Genomic DNA, 14,515 nt, shown 5'->3' with positions numbered 1-14,515 from the left:
CCTGTATTATAGTACAGGAAAATTTTCGAAAAAATGGGCAAACTTCGACCCTCAATGAACTTTTAAAATGAACGGCACCAACGAATTTACTGGCTCTTTGTTTTTTATTTCTTTCCAATTAATTAAGGTCACTGCCGATGACGGCTATTTAATTGCTGTACCTGTATAATTATGCACAATATACTGTACATAGCATGTATTGCATAAATATGCTATAAAGGAAGATAATAATCTGTAACTTAAAATTCGCCGCCATATATCGCTGGACAAAAATAATAACAATAAAGGACGCCCTCAATAATTATTTTGTCAGAGACTTTTTATTGGCCGAATATGCCCGACTCCTTTTTCACAGAAAGCCGGTATATACCGGTTATATTTCCGTTACGATAGTCCGATGAGAATGAGTATATGCCGGTAACGATACCGGCACGACGCCAGCATCATACCGGATATTGCAGGCACATCTGTGAGAAAGAGGCTAATGAGTGGCCGAGCGGTTTAGGCAGGGGCGCCGCCGCAAACCACAGATATACAATCGGCACAGGTTCGAGTCACTCCACGACCATTGTTCTGGTGGTAGAACTATCGGAGTCTTATCGGATAAGGACTTAAAACTAAAGGTCCGGTGTACACATCTGGCTCGTGTGCACTTTAAAGAACCCAGTACATCTTTCAGAAGAGTAGGGCAACACACCATCAACTATACACAACACCACTTGTGATTATGGCGTTCCATATTCCATATAAACGGCGGAAAACACACGAATTATTGAAGCTGATAAAAAAATATTAATCAGACAATGAGTTTCTATGTTACTTTTATTTCATAGCACTGATAATATTACAGATATTGGTTTTAGTACAGTATACATAGTACGGTAATGTACTGTATTCATACCAAAAAGCCTACCTTAAATTCATAAGAAAAAATACATAACAAATATTTAAGTTATGAAAAATGAGAAAACTTATATACTGTACTATTATTGTATTTTAAAAGTTAAAAGTTATCAATATTTAATAACACACCTATATTCCACCAATTTAATTTGTTGATATTCGTGCCATTTTTTGTTTATATCTATTGCACGGTAGAGTTAGTTAATGGTTGCACAGGAATATTACAAGCTAAATGTAATGACGTGTCATCATTTAAACTAACATCCGGAAAAAACTGTATTTATAACTTGATCGTTATTGTTATACCTAATAATTATTTGATCTTAAATATTATATTTATTTAAAATAGTTTATACTTTTTATAATATATTTAAGTATGTTAGTGAAGCTGTTCTGGCAATTCACATTATTAAATTGTATTCAATGTTTGTAAAGAAAAAAAAAGGGAAAAATCAAACATCAACTGACATTGATATTAAAGCTACACTATGCATATTATATACATTTTAAAATGTTCCAACTACCGTATTATAATATAATTTAGGATTTGTTTATGACGGAAAAAATTTAAAATTATAATTTCAAATAATCTTTATATATTTCACGTAAATCCAAAGCAATAACAACGAAGTATATTTTTATATTCAATAGATTAATTCAAAACAAAATTACTCAGTTAATGAATGACTAGTATTTAAAAATCTACCACTTTTACACTCTTGAGATGCGAAGAGTATACGGTTGTTTATCCCGGGTGTGCATCCCGGGTCAGGACGCAGAATGGGGAATCGTAGGCCAGTAAAGTAAAGACAAGTAGGCCTAAGTGATTCAATTCAATTCAATTCAAAGTAACATTTATTTTCTTCAAATAAACAGCGTCAAATCAACTCGAGAGGTTTGCATTATACAACTTTGCCTGTATTTTTCCTCGTTTCAACATTTCTTCAAAACAACATTGTAATTGTATTTTTTTATCTGTTTTAGTATAAGCAAGCATAATTGTAAATTTTATATGCAAATGACAATAAATGGATCCACTGATGAATGATTTAAAACGATATGCACTATGTAATATGTTTAAACATAAAAACGAACAAATAATAATAATACTAATATTTTAATTAAGACAATTTAGTTTGGTCAATGTATTTCCTTGATTGCCATTGCTGGGTTGCTTAATATAATAAAATACTGTAACTAGTATGATTAGTGTGGTAAATTATATTTCAAATAACGTTTCTTAGGCCGAATGATTATTGGTGATATTATATGGTACTGTAACAAGGCCATATACATGGATGCAGTCTCGTGATCAAGTTAGTGTTTACCGACCAACCGACCGACTGAGTGACCGACCGACATAGTGAGCTGTAGAGTCGCGTTGCACGCGACTAAAAACCGAGGCAACCCGCTTGGCATTTCATATGTGAAATTTTTTTTTCGCTTTTAATTAATTCATATAACATTGTAATTTTCTTTTGAAATTTAGGCATAAGTAGTAAATACAATTTTAACTAGACTAAGTATTATTTAATCTTACATTTTACGCTGCTGTTTTTTTATACTTATTAATCGATGTAAACAACATTTAACCATTAAAAAGTGGGTGTTTCGAATTCAAAGAGAAGTAGTTGCAATCGCATTTCCCGGAGTTTTGTTTGAAGTGTCAGTAGCGGTAATAGTTTCTAGACAGCAGAAGCATTTCACCCAGGCAAGCCTGACTTCCTTGTGACGAACACACAGTATTACGAAAATAAGGATACCTTGCAAAGAATTGCAGACGCAGAACAGAGATTGGAACACATGTCGAACCGTCTCGGAAGAAGTAAAGGAGCAAAATCCAAAGATCCAGGTTAAAGTAAAAAGCATCGTTATCATGATAGATTGTCGTACTCGTGAGATCAGCTCGTTCATTGTATCTTGTCTTTCCGTTGGTCTTGGTCGACATGTAAGCCCGCGGATGATGCTCACGTACACGGCGAAATTGAGAACGAGTACAATTGCTGAGATAGATAACAACCCAAAGTATAGCGAATATCCATGTTTCATGAAACAACTAAAAAGAAAAAAAATAGATTAAATTTCTAGTAATACGCATGCGCAACCTGCATTAAAGTCAAAGTGTACAGTATATCTTTCATAAAGCTCTGTCTACTCTATCAAACTAGTTTGACAAAAAAGCGTGTGATATGTGCCCAAATATGGTAGTGATATGCCCAAATATGGTAGTGATATGCCTAAATATGGTGATATCATCCATCATCATGTCCATAGGAACATCACATTTTTTTGTCACAAAGTTTTTATAGTGTAGAGAGAGCTTCTTATCTCATTACAGTGATGTTAAATGTGTAAAATAAATTAATTAATTTGTCTAAAAAATAAAAAATCGAATATTTTCGAAAATGTCATCTTTCTTGTTGGTTCTTAAATGTTGTGTGAACTCTAATTTATTTATTTAAAAAATTACAATTGTTTATAATAATATGATAGATTTGGTTATTTTTGGTTAATGTCCTAAATTTGATATTACATAATTCCATATTTTAAAATAATTATGTTCTTTTCTAAAAAAATATTTTTGAAACTTATTTTCTTTTTCCGTTGTTGCCTCCAATTACTGTTTTCATAATATTATTTTTAAAAACTTGATTTATTTTAATTTTTAAGTTGGTTTTACGATTTCAATCTTGTTAAATGATGGACAGTTTTTTTTTCTACAAAAATCTGTATGTAGGCGTACTGTCATTTCATAGCAACATATATAATAGTACCGTAATATAACAGAAAACAAACTTACTACTCCTCGTTGAAATACGTTTCTTCGTAACTCAAAACGGAAATGATTCGAACGGGTAATATAGGTATAACTATTAGGAAAAACAATTATTGTTAAATGATGGAATTTAGCATATTGTGTGGATGCTTATTGAGACACCAATGTTTAGGACTACATTCTTTATAGTCATATGATTATGGTGAATTTCTTTACTATTCACCACATTGTAGATTAATAAAATATTCATACAAAAAGTAATTAAAAACATAATACATAACGTTCGTATTTTAATTTGTATTTATTTGTGTGCGTCTTGTAAGATATTATTTTATTCATTTTGCAACATGTAGGCCTACTGCAAGTGTTCAAATTGATTACGCCATAAATTTGCATGACGTCATTTTGAGGAAAAGAATCTAGTTTTAACGTTGATATAAACCAGATGACCGGATAGCTCAGTCGGCAAAGCGTCGTGTTGATGACACGAATGCAGACGATCGTTTACCCGATTCTATTTGTAAATGTAACCGTAGAAACATCAGAACTTACCCCAGCCAACCAATAGCGACAACATAAAAAAACGCCCTGCATGGTAATGTTTGAAAAGGAATTCCAGATACATGTTTACGGCTTCGACAAGCATCCAGAAAAGTGTTGTGAGAACAAAGTAATGCAGAAGAATGGCTACCACGATGCAGCAATTTGGACACGATGTTAACTCAATGCCGACCACAAATGTAGTGTATAGAAAGATCAGTGAAAGACACAGGTTTAATAGTATACGTTGAGGCCACTTTCCACGTAATTCTCTAAAATATATAAATTTAAAAAAAATAAAAATACGTTAATCTTGTGGGTACATTTGTCGATATTCTGGGAAACAAGTCAAATATGTCAAAACTAATAAATTAAACACTAAATAATAATAGGCCATTTCCTATTGAAAAAAATCGGTTTTAAATTTAAAGGAACAAAAACATGCCATCATTTTAGGCCTAACATACAAATAATTCATCGAGGTGCATATAGTAAAAGTTATCACTAATGCAGTTATCACAATGGACACTGTCGTATGTTGAGTTTCAGTACGTATTAGCCTATGCATTCAGTTTTATTTTTCTTTTCGAATTTTACCTGACGTAAATGATTGTAATAATCGTGATCACTAAGCAAACGAGAGAGATGACACATCCAGTGACACTGATGTATGTAAGAACATCCTGAAATATTGTGGTCTGTTCTTCTTCTTCTGAATAATCCTACAGAATAACAACAGATAATTACTTTTATTTAAAGTTTTTAAACACATTCTGTAAATATTTATTACATGTACATTTCTATAGCAGACCAGTCCAGCTTGTTACAACAAAGTTGGATTAAGTAGGCAATAATAATACGCATAATAATATCAAACGTTAACCCTCTACTTTTGTTCTCAAAACAACAAAACATGTAAAGGAATGTGCAGACCAGAAAGGGATTTCTAATTATATGAATGCTGTATTTAAGGGTTGGTTGGTCGGTTGCTGAAAGGGAAAAGTTGTGTACTGTACTACTGTACTGCAACAAAAATAATTAAAGGACCAAAAAGAATATTATTCCAGTTCATCCTAACTTTTTGAAAGTATGCAGACTAACCATAATGACAGCAAAGTTTGTTAAGTGGTTACAGAAGCAGACGAACCGATCGTCTGATGTTGTTTTGTAGTAACAGCCTTCGTTGGACCAATCACCATGTCCGTTTTCCATTGTAAAATCCCAGAACACACATTCAGGTTTACCGAGTACATCCTGTAATAATTCAATTATATTTATAGTAAATTAAATAAAGTAAGAAAAAAATGCAAAATATTTACTTGTACTAATAATACCCCTTTCAGACAAAAGCAAAACTCCGGAGTTCAAAACATCGGAGTTGAACAGCTAGCTGAATGTTCTCCGGAGGTCGAACTGCGGAAACACACCCAGGTCAGTATAGTACCAACATCAAACTCCAGAATTTTTGGTCAAAGGGTCATCCTTACACGATCAATAATTATTTTAGTTTTATTCCAATACTTGTACAAACTATATAGCGAGTCTACAAAATAATAAATAGATAAACAAAACATTATATGACTTCTGAGAATTTTGAAAATAATTATTAATCGTTTGGCCTACTAGCGTCCATGCACTCGATTCTCGGTAGGCCTAATGTATCTAGATTTGCCTAATATCAACGTCACATGTGTTTTACATGTATTTCTTAGTATCATATACTGTAACCTAACCTTCTTCGTTAATACAAGTTTCGAATGTTTTTTGTGGGATATCTGTTTGAGCTGCGTTTTCTTGTCAGTCACCACTCCTCCCTGTTAACTTACCACAACCGGTTTATATCCTGCTCTGATTGGCTCATTTAGACCATCTGCTGTGACGTTTTCAACGGTACCTGAAATTACACGACTTCCTATTGAAGTATTGTTATTGGACATCAAACGTTTAGATTTGAATAACTTAGATGTTCGATAGACAATGACGCTCACTTGGATCTTGTTCGAACCAGTTTGATCTTGATTTAATTTTAAAAAACCAGGAGGCAAAAATATCGATGAATCTATGTTCTCAGTTATAAAAGTGTCCACTTCGTTTATTGTGTGTATGTACTCGTCTTGAATATCAGTTCCAGAGTTAGTTACATTTATAAAATACCCAATACCCTTGTTTAATACATCAGGAAGATACTGTTTTGTATGCACAGCTAGATTCTTTTCAACCCCTTTATGATCTGACAGTGATGCTAGCTGAGCTTCAAGTGACCGTTTTATTCTAGAAGTGTCGGCTATGCTTTGATTTTTTTTAAAAAAGAGTTCATCGGCAGCATTTTGCATGTTACTCACAACTTTCACTGTTTCGTCGGTTACCTAAAAATAGATAAAATGTTTGTAAAAACAATTATTTAAATAGCTCTAGTATATGCTGCATTTTCTATATATTTTACTTCTAGATCTAAATAATGTGTCGGTTATTAAGCGAGCGAGTTTTGAGCGAGTTTAAACTACAGTTTATAATTTTAAAAGGTAAAGCTGGAAGATACACGTATTAAGCGGTGGTGTATAATTTGATATTTTAATTTATAACTCAATACTACGATTAGGAAAATACAAAAAGGACATTATACAAATGAGTACAGCTTGTCAGTTTCACTCTCTCCTCCTCTCCTCGAGAGTCTAATGGATTAATGTCTTAGTCTTACAGCGAAAAAAATAAAATAAAACAAAATACATTTTCTGTCAATCTTGTTCACAGATGCAGTAAGAAAAAAAACAGATAAACAAACTCACTCTTTCTTTCCCCGCGCCTACGTCAGTTAACTTTTCTAGAATCGAGGCAATGACATCAATAGTAACGTTTGTGTCCCAATTGTTTTCAATAGTATTGGCTGATAACTGCTCAGCAACTGCTTCAACGTTTTCTTTGGTCACCCTTATCTATAAAATACAACCAAAAATCACTAGCTCCATTTCGAAAACTCCCCTACCCTAGCATCATATGGAACGCAAACCGATTCATTTATTAAAAAGAATTTAAGATTGAAAAAAAAATACTTATGCAGCTAGGCCTATTTATCAATTGTTTGCTTTTTTTGTTATTTAATTTATTTAAATAAATATAATTTATTAAAAATAATTATGAAATGTGAAAGTAGGATTTTATTAAGATTACATTATCGTCATTTTTATAAATATCTGTTTTATTTGTTAGTACATCAACATGAATCTAAAGGGAAGCTGTAGTTTAAGTTACCTAAGGTAATGTACTTGACTCAAGACTAAATTTCTCTATACAAAATTGTTGATACTATAATTATGTAATCACTGCCTTCTAACCATAATTGATTGGTTTTTTTTTATTACAAAATGTATAGATATCGTTTTCAAGTGTGTGTGAGGTAAAGGATCTCAGCAGAAATAAGCTAATATACGCGCTTGTTGGGCTATCCTGGCAAATCTTTTATACTAGGCCTAAATGTATTTATTTGTAATGCCAGTAATTATTGTTTTTATTTATTTTATTTTATCTTCTTGCAACAGCGACCAAAGTCGCCCATAACAGGAATGTATCAATTTGTATGTGTTATTCATAATGATTTTCAAAATAAATTCAAATTAATCCCAGCATGTAACATTTTAGGCGTCTCTTACCTCAGCCAACTCAGCAATGGTATAGTTTACGCATAGATTTAATTTTATTTCTCCCCAGATGCCTCCTCCTCCATTTAGATTACGTTTACACATGCGCTCTGCCAATGAACCTAATAACAAATCTACAGGGTAATAGTTACTATTTATATTATAATAATTACTAATCATACCAGTAACCATTTATTCCTTTTATTCATCATGATTATGTGAACTTCGTGAATTTTTAATGTATTGTACGTACGATCTATGGTATTTGTTTATACATTATATACAATATTACAGTGGCCGTATTGGTTACTGTCAAGCGGGATACAAAAGAATATTATTGCAAATATTTAAAAGTTGAAATTTCGGAGGTAAACATTTGTTTTCTTTTATTGTGTTGTGAATGATAGTAGGCATTTATCTATACATTTATTTTTAATTATTGCACAATTAAAGAAAAACATATTTTAAGTTATTTTAGGCCTATTTATAAGTTATATTCTAATAATATTGTAAACATATTGTGCGAGGAGGATATTTGAATTTGTAGTTTTTAGTTCAGCGATGTTCTTTAATTCTGAAATACTCGTCTGTATTGACAGTTACGGGTCACCGTAATTATTAAATACATCGCATGACAAACGTTAGTGTATTTGTTTTTGATAAACTATTACAGCTACATGTAGATAACTACCAAGACTTGATAGTTTTGTCCATAAGTATTAAGGGTAGATGGCGAAAAAGGTATTTCACTTTGTAAAATTGCATTAGGCTAAATTTTTACGAAACAAAACATTTTATTTTAAATTATATTGTATAAATCTAGAACACGAACTAGTAATCGTTTAGCTCATTGTATTACCTGTATTAAGAAATGAACATTTCATTCGACAAACTTAGATTGCGTTTAATATAAAATGTAAAGATAAGGTAATAAAGGTATTTATACTTACTGTCACCCATGCCACACAATTCTATCGAATTTGCAAACATTTCCGCCGGAGTATATCCAAATGTATAGTTTACATTTTTCACTATTACAACATGATGAGGGCAACCTTCTATAAGGAAATATTACAGCTTCGAATTAATAATCAATAACAATAGGAATTTCACGCCTATTAATAAGCGGCTACATCATTCTTAGAATATTCATGTTATCTGGGGTCTCTTTCATACAAACCTTCCTGGTTTTCTTAGACCACCCTTTTTCTTCATTTTATTTAAAAATTTTGCATATAATTATTTTCACTAATGATTTGATTTTACCGGTAAACGAGCTTTGCTCTTATGGTCATCCAAACCAGCATTTGTTATTTATCTTTAATGAACTTGAAATTGTAAATGGTAATTGATGACTAAACATTGAATGTGGAAATCCAGGTTCAACCATGGTCAATCTAACAACAGGACACTGAGCTCGCTTTGCCAAGATAGTTACTCGTAAAAGTACTTTGATCTAACAAATACAGGCAGTACCGTACTATGTACATTTCTCGCGCGGTGTGTATGTTAAGGGGCGCTGGATTTCCTTTGTCCAATGTAGTCAAACGAGCCACACGCTATAGCTTTGGTTTCTTACCAGTACAACCTCGACCTTTACCAACTTTACGAAAGAACTCTGTATCACATTCACACGAGTGGGTAGAAATTGGATCATAACACACCCCATTTGTTGAACATTGATTAGAAGAGTTTTTTTTTAAATCTGTAAGAATTAGGTCATTATAATTATTCAATATGATGAAAACTAATAACTCCGCAATAAATTACGGCACAGAATCTGCAATAAATAAAAAATAAATAGTAGAGTTAATATACAAAAGATCCCAAAACGACAGTACGATTAAAAGCTATGTATGTAAAGCGGTGCTAATATTGTTTCTATAATATAAAGTATGCTTAATTCTGGAATATATGAAGACACAAGGTAAAACACATGTAGCTGTCCCTGATGTGAACGCGACAGGTAGATTTGATAAAAAAGTTATTCCATCTCTCTTAAAATGACAAAATAAACTATGAATTATATTAATTATACTGTAGAAGCCTAATGATGTGGGCCCAGGTGGCAAGCCTATTGTCTACCTACTTATATTATTGTGACTGTTTAAAAAAAAGAGATGCTTCCTACAGTATGTATCTATATTATAAGTGAGAGAGTTTGTACGTCCGTCTGTCTGTCTGTCTGTTTGTTTGTTTGTTCGTTATACAAATTTCTGTTACTGCACATAATAATCTATATTATAAGTGAGAGAGTTTGTACGTCCGTCTGTCTGTCTGTTTGTTCGTTATACACATTTTTGTTACTGCACATAATCTTACATAATTATGAGGTATCAAAATGACCGCAATTGTGCCGGGAATGTTCTAAGCTATATTTGAACATCATTCGCCATCTAGGATCCAAGTTAGGGGCCAAAATGGCCCACTTTTCCCCACTTTCGATGTTTGTTCGTTATACAAATTTCTGTTTCTGCATGTAACCATACATATGGGGTATCAAAATGATCGCAATTGTACCGGGAAGGTTTTAAACCACATTTGTGGGATGGGGGGTGGGGAAGGGGGTTGTTTGTGATGTCATTTGAATATCATTTTTGCTTGAATTGTAAAATTATACTACAAAAGTTTTACAGTATTTGAATTATCCTCAAGAAGGCGTTTGGGGAAATATAGATTTAGATATACATATTTTAATCATTAACCAATATGACACCTATTCATTTACACATTTACCAAAGTACTTTACCCATATCCAGCTATGTATCGGTCTCTTGGATTGTCTCATTACAGACATCCATTCCTGTGTGAACATATACACGTGCTTTACTGTTACTGTGTTCAACTACATCAGCATGCCTCCAAGGAAAACGCCCATTGTGGGAGAGGGGATTGGGAGTTGGGGTTCAGGGGATAGCGGATAGTGGATATAGGGTGTGGGAGTTGGGGTTCAGGGGATTTTGCTTAGGCTAGGAGTAGTAGACTATCAAATTGACCAGAATTGTGGTTGGAAAATGTTAAAGTATTTAATTATCCCTAGGAAGCGGCTGGGAGTTTGGGGTGGGGATGTAAGCCTATCACCATGACCGAAACTGTATTAGGAATGTTTTAAACTACATTTGAAAACTGCCACTGAGGGATTATGGGTTGAGAGTGATGGCTAACATAATTTGTACTGGAACCGTCTTAAAAACATCACCCAGTATCTGGGGTGTTTTGGGAGGAGAACCGAAAATACTGGCGTAATGAAGTAGCCTAGGCCTATACGATTGAATTGTACTACAAAAAGTTACTAGGCCTACATTTCAACTGTCATGGGGAGGAGGTAAGATGTGTTGATTGTGGCTGCGATGGTGAGAGAGATATTTTAATTATCAGCCAATATGACACCTATTCATTTACACAGTTTACAACGTACTTAAGCCATAGGCCTATCATAGCTATGTATGCCCTCTCAATTTGAAGCTATAGTTTAATTGAATCTGTCCTGCACTGGAAAGAGTGTGGGGTGCAGGTTGGTGAGTATAGGGAGATACTGGCGTCGGGTGTTATGTACTGAGAAGGCTTTAAACTCATTTTGAAACCCACCCTGGGGCGGGTTGTAATTGCTAGTAATACTATAATACATTGTGTCTACACTACGACACGACGTTATTATTATTATTTACCTCCGCCAAGGAGGTATATGTAATCGATCGCGTGTGTTTGTTTACCTCCGCCAAGGAGGTATATGTAATCGATCACGTGTGTTCCGCCAATGAGGTATATGTAATCGACCGCGTGTGTTTGTTTACCTCCGCCAAGGAGGTATATGTAATCGATCGCGTGTGTTTGTTTGTTTATTTGTCTGTTTTTTTGTTAGCAGGATTACTCAAAAAGTAATTAAAAGATCTTTACCAAAATGAATATACAGATAGATATGTGGTCAAGGGGACCATTTGGGACCATGGTCCCAATTCTGGACCACTTTTTAGTATACTTTTCAGACCTGCTAGTGTTAAAAGATAGGACAGATTTTTTCAAAAGCCGGCGAGCAGTCTTAAAGTAACAAGTAAACTGAAATTGTATTTTCTCGAGAACTACTTGTCCATTTTTGTACAAGAGGCAAGAGTTATAATTTGTGATTTGTAATTTTAAAACATAATTTGATTTAATGTCCACCTTTTTTTATGCGAGTAGTTTATAAAACCTATTTCTTTTCAAATTAACTCGTTTGATTTTCGCGTTGCTGTTCTATTGTTAAGTCAACTGAAGCTATTGTTAATTGAAAGGCTTGTTACATATCCATTACACCAAAACTCGCATACACACGCTTGTAGTGGAATTAGCCTAATTCACAAACAGCATTAGGACAGACACAAATATATATATATATATTTTTTTTTTTCCGGAGAATTCTTATGTAGGAGAATTTTACAGTAGGCGGAGGTATGCACTCTCGGAGTGGCTTTCAAGTTTAAGTTGATATTTGATTATTGTGGTTCCGAACTAAACAGTTGTTATGTTGGACTGTCAACTACTTTCAGTTAATAAACTATGCTTTTGGTCTATTGGTGTGTATACTGTTTTAGTGATATGACCCACAATTGACACCCCCTGTGTACCGTTAAAGTAAATAAATAAGAATATAACCATACACCTAACAATCTAAATTTAAAATAGAATTAAAACAATATTCATAAGTGCAACGTCTATCCTCGACGGAAAGTACAATATACAGGGTTAAGATTACGTAATTTCACATCATTTCGAGACATATAGAGTCATATAATAGTATAGTAAAGAATTAACTTTGAAAGAATCTTTCATCTGTGTACCGGTGAAGTTCCTGTTACAAGGTTAAGGAGTCTCATTTTCATCGACTCATTTGACCAATAAACGAGACGCCTATGAACTTTCCGTCTCTATACATTTGAAGCATGTACAGATTCAAAGATGTATGTATGAATAATTTTATACCTCCTTAACCCGGTTTTCGGAACCGATTTCGGAGGAAAAATCGCGTCCTGGTTCGTCTTAAAAATCGTTTTTGTCTAAAAATGGTTTACTAGTCAATGTGCAACCAACCGTAATAAATTCGAATAAAGGTAACTGTTATGGAATGTTATTTAGTGTTTCATTAGCACCCACATCCATCCATCCATTTGAGAGAAAAATCTACAATTATAGTTTGATTATGAGTAACTTTATTTAAATACAATATAGAATATCTACCTTTTAAAATGTATAAATCTTCTGGACTATTTAGTCGACTATCGCTACTTTCCGTTGATGATACTCCAGTTGTTCTATCAACTCGATATATACCGCCGGCAGCCCAAACTGTCCAGTACAGATAGTTTCCATAAATATCAATTCTATACAGGTAACCCACCTCAGTTACAATCGTTCTTCTGTTAGTTCCGTCCAGGTTAGCTTCCTCAATTACTCTAGCTCCAGTGTCACCCCAATACATCTTTCCATCTTATATTGAAAACAATGAGAGAACTATTAACTAAATTTAAATAGTGGTAATAATGGTACAGTTGAATACCGACATCATGTATTGCACGATGACCTCTATTCATTTCTATTTGAAGAAAAATATGTAAAATTGTAATTAACTATTGTAAACAATACTGAACTGCTGCATAAAGGCTACATACCGCCCAGAACCTAATATTATACTAACTTAAAAGTGTAACCGTACATTTATATAATACACAATTATTAAAACCTCGTTGTTATTTATTATAACATTTAATGAAATGACAATAATTATAAAGGGGAAAAATTCATTTAATAGTTTATATTTACATACAAATATTATCTACAGTACGGTGCAATGATCTTTGTATTAATAAATAATGGTATAAACTGTCAATATCTGATACAGCAGTCTTGTAAAATTCTCCACTTTGAGCTAAGAACTGGCTGTAAATATTTAAATTGCTATTTTTATTTACTCTCTACTCGTTTTTAATTAAGTTTAATTTATTTAGTTATTGTAATTTATTTTTGTAATTATTTTTGTGAATTTTAGAACTTTTAGGATGATGATTTCATATCAGTAACATATTTGTGCATATTACTACCATAATGTGGGCACAACTAGTTTAATAATGTAGCATTGTAGAGAATTGTTCAAAATAAAATTTGAGTTTGAGGGCGGGCTCCTTAAGCTTGCTTACCTCCCATAGCATTATACGCGAGCAGTTTTAAAACAGTAATAAAAAGGCAATTTTTGACTGATCTAATATTTCTGTTAAAATTGGATTAGTTTGTAATAGTAATATGTAAACGTATAACGTTATGAAACAATAAATGGATAATTTTAACATTTAGCATCTACCAAACAATGCATTAATCGCTATATTATAACTATATAAAATAGACATAGGCTAAATACCAAGATACATGAAACGTAAAATAAAGTTTTATTCACAGCGGCAGCAAAACAGTTATTTATTTTCTGATCTAAAAACTACAATACAACTTTCACAAGTTGTATTGTAGTTTTCAGGTCTGACTATGTACATAAACAGTGACTGCCGACCTACATAACTATAATACACGCATATTGGTCTGATTTTTTAGGAAATTCGGGATGCGTCCTCAATTAACAAAATTGAACTTAGTAGCTCACAGTATTATTTACTAGTACTAGTTTGTACAATTGATA

At 32.9% G+C, this 14,515-nt stretch overlaps 2 protein-coding genes across 2 annotated transcripts; both read right to left on the bottom strand.

The window, feature by feature from the left end:
- Nucleotides 1-816: 816 nt before the first annotated feature.
- LOC144855765 (adhesion G-protein coupled receptor G6-like) lies at nucleotides 817-5,765 on the bottom strand. Its single transcript, XM_078713688.1, has 5 exons — nucleotides 5,321-5,765; nucleotides 4,817-4,941; nucleotides 4,232-4,491; nucleotides 3,704-3,773; nucleotides 817-2,959 (listed from the first exon to the last, which is right to left on the bottom strand). Exons 1-5 carry the CDS (start codon nucleotides 5,429-5,431, stop codon nucleotides 2,521-2,523), a joined length of 1,005 nt encoding a protein of 334 aa, XP_078569814.1. The 5' UTR covers nucleotides 5,432-5,765; the 3' UTR covers nucleotides 817-2,520.
- A 228-nt stretch (nucleotides 5,766-5,993) lies between these two features.
- LOC144856090 (uncharacterized) lies at nucleotides 5,994-13,309 on the bottom strand. The gene is made up of 6 exons (XM_078714062.1): nucleotides 13,069-13,309; nucleotides 9,434-9,559; nucleotides 8,805-8,912; nucleotides 7,867-7,988; nucleotides 7,006-7,152; nucleotides 5,994-6,585 (listed from the first exon to the last, which is right to left on the bottom strand). The coding sequence occupies exons 1-6, from the start codon at nucleotides 13,307-13,309 to the stop codon at nucleotides 6,037-6,039; spliced, it is 1,293 nt and encodes a 430-aa protein (XP_078570188.1). The 3' UTR covers nucleotides 5,994-6,036.
- Nucleotides 13,310-14,515: the final 1,206 nt, after the last annotated feature.

This window comes from Antedon bifida, chromosome 11, assembly GCF_963402885.1.
Source record: "Antedon bifida chromosome 11, ecAntBifi1.1, whole genome shotgun sequence".
NCBI lineage: Eukaryota > Metazoa > Echinodermata > Crinoidea > Comatulida > Antedonidae > Antedon > Antedon bifida.
This window is presented reverse-complemented; position numbering and strand designations above follow the sequence as displayed.

What these genes read in the sequence shown, in the direction of transcription:
- LOC144855765 (XM_078713688.1), bottom strand. Translation starts at nt 5,431, where the DNA reads ATGGAAAACGGACATGGTGATTGGTCCAACGAAGGCTGTTACTACAAA. An exon ending in GTCGCTATTGGTTGGCTGGG is followed by an intron (nt 3,774 to 4,231) that starts GTAAGTTCTGAT and finishes TTTTCCTAATAG; the next exon opens with TTATACCTATATTACCCGTT. An exon ending in ACGTATTTCAACGAGGAGTA is followed by an intron (nt 2,960 to 3,703) that starts GTAAGTTTGTTT and finishes TTTTCTTTTTAG; the next exon opens with TTGTTTCATGAAACATGGAT.
- LOC144856090 (XM_078714062.1), bottom strand. Translation starts at nt 13,309, where the DNA reads ATGTATTGGGGTGACACTGGAGCTAGAGTAATTGAGGAAGCTAACCTG. An exon ending in TAAAGGTCGAGGTTGTACTG is followed by an intron (nt 8,913 to 9,433) that starts GTAAGAAACCAA and finishes ATTTCCTTATAG; the next exon opens with AAGGTTGCCCTCATCATGTT. An exon ending in TAGGCGCGGGGAAAGAAAGA is followed by an intron (nt 6,586 to 7,005) that starts GTGAGTTTGTTT and finishes ATCTATTTTTAG; the next exon opens with GTAACCGACGAAACAGTGAA.